The sequence below is a fragment of the Octopus bimaculoides genome, chromosome 11 (genome assembly GCF_001194135.2).
Source record: "Octopus bimaculoides isolate UCB-OBI-ISO-001 chromosome 11, ASM119413v2, whole genome shotgun sequence".
Lineage (NCBI taxonomy): Eukaryota > Metazoa > Mollusca > Cephalopoda > Octopoda > Octopodidae > Octopus > Octopus bimaculoides.
Window position 1 is genome coordinate 28,271,352 of NC_068991.1, and position 1,057 is coordinate 28,272,408.

The 1,057-nt window shown below is 37.7% G+C and overlaps 1 protein-coding gene across 1 annotated transcript in view; it reads left to right on the plus strand.

Moving 5' to 3' along the window:
* Positions 1-116: 116 nt before the first annotated feature.
* LOC106867782 (uncharacterized) overlaps positions 117-1,057 on the plus strand; it is a 59,995-nt gene continuing 59,054 nt past the window's right edge. The window contains exon 1 of the mRNA XM_052971654.1: positions 117-674. Within this exon, the coding sequence (XP_052827614.1) occupies positions 647-674 (28 nt within the window). The 5' untranslated portion in view covers positions 117-646. The remainder of the gene's footprint in view (positions 675-1,057) is intronic.

The following is a 1,057-nucleotide window of genomic DNA, read 5'->3' on the forward strand; positions in this document are numbered from 1 at the left end:
TACATATAGAAGCGCATACACTTACACGTATATATATTTATAGTTAAACATAAGAATGCCCATACTCCCTCTCCCTCTTTCTCTCTCTCTCTCTCTCTCTCTCTCTCTCTCTCATGCAAAAGCACACGCCCACACATAAACACTCACATACACACATGTACATACATACACATACAGACGCGCATATGTATATATAGGGAGAGGGGGAGTTGGAGAGAGATAGAGAGATACATACATACATACGTGTATATACACGTACACACAAACACACGTATATGCACATATTCATAGTTAAACCTGCAAACGCACATGCGGTCTTCGCCTTCTTTCTCATGCACAAACACACACACCCACATATAAGCACATACACACACACATACACACATCCACTCTCATACATACGCAATCATAATAAACTATCAACTGACTGACTGTTATCCATTACATGAGCGGCGAAGTAAACGATGCCAGAACCCATATGATGTAGAAACAGTATGAAAGAACACTGACTACAATCACAGCAAACTACCAAAACACACTACATAACAGATAAGGTTGAGAGGTGACACATAAGACTGAACTCACCAAAGACTGAAATCCACGTCAGTTGAAATTCTCGTTCTTAGAAATTCTTTGAGGTTTGGAGATGTCACAAGAAATAACTACGTCGATATGTAAGTAAACAGTCCCTTAATATCAACAAGTTTATTCCAAACTTATAACTTAACATATATTTTCTTTTTCTTTCTTGACTTAGCATCTTTTTGCTTTATTTTTCTTTCTTCTATCAACGATTTGTGTGTCTTCTGGAATACATTTCAGGCTTCGATTTTTATACATTATTTACACATTTACTGTTGACGGATATGTGTCATCAGGTGTCTTGGGGAAATTTCGAATCTGGGTTCTCATTCCTAAGGTATTTTTCGATGTTGTTGTTGTTGTTGTTGTTATTATTATTATAGTCACTGCCTGGAATCGAACTTGGAATCTTGGGGTTAGTAGCCCGGGCTCTTAACCACTACGCCATATACCCGTGGGCATTTTTATAATTTGC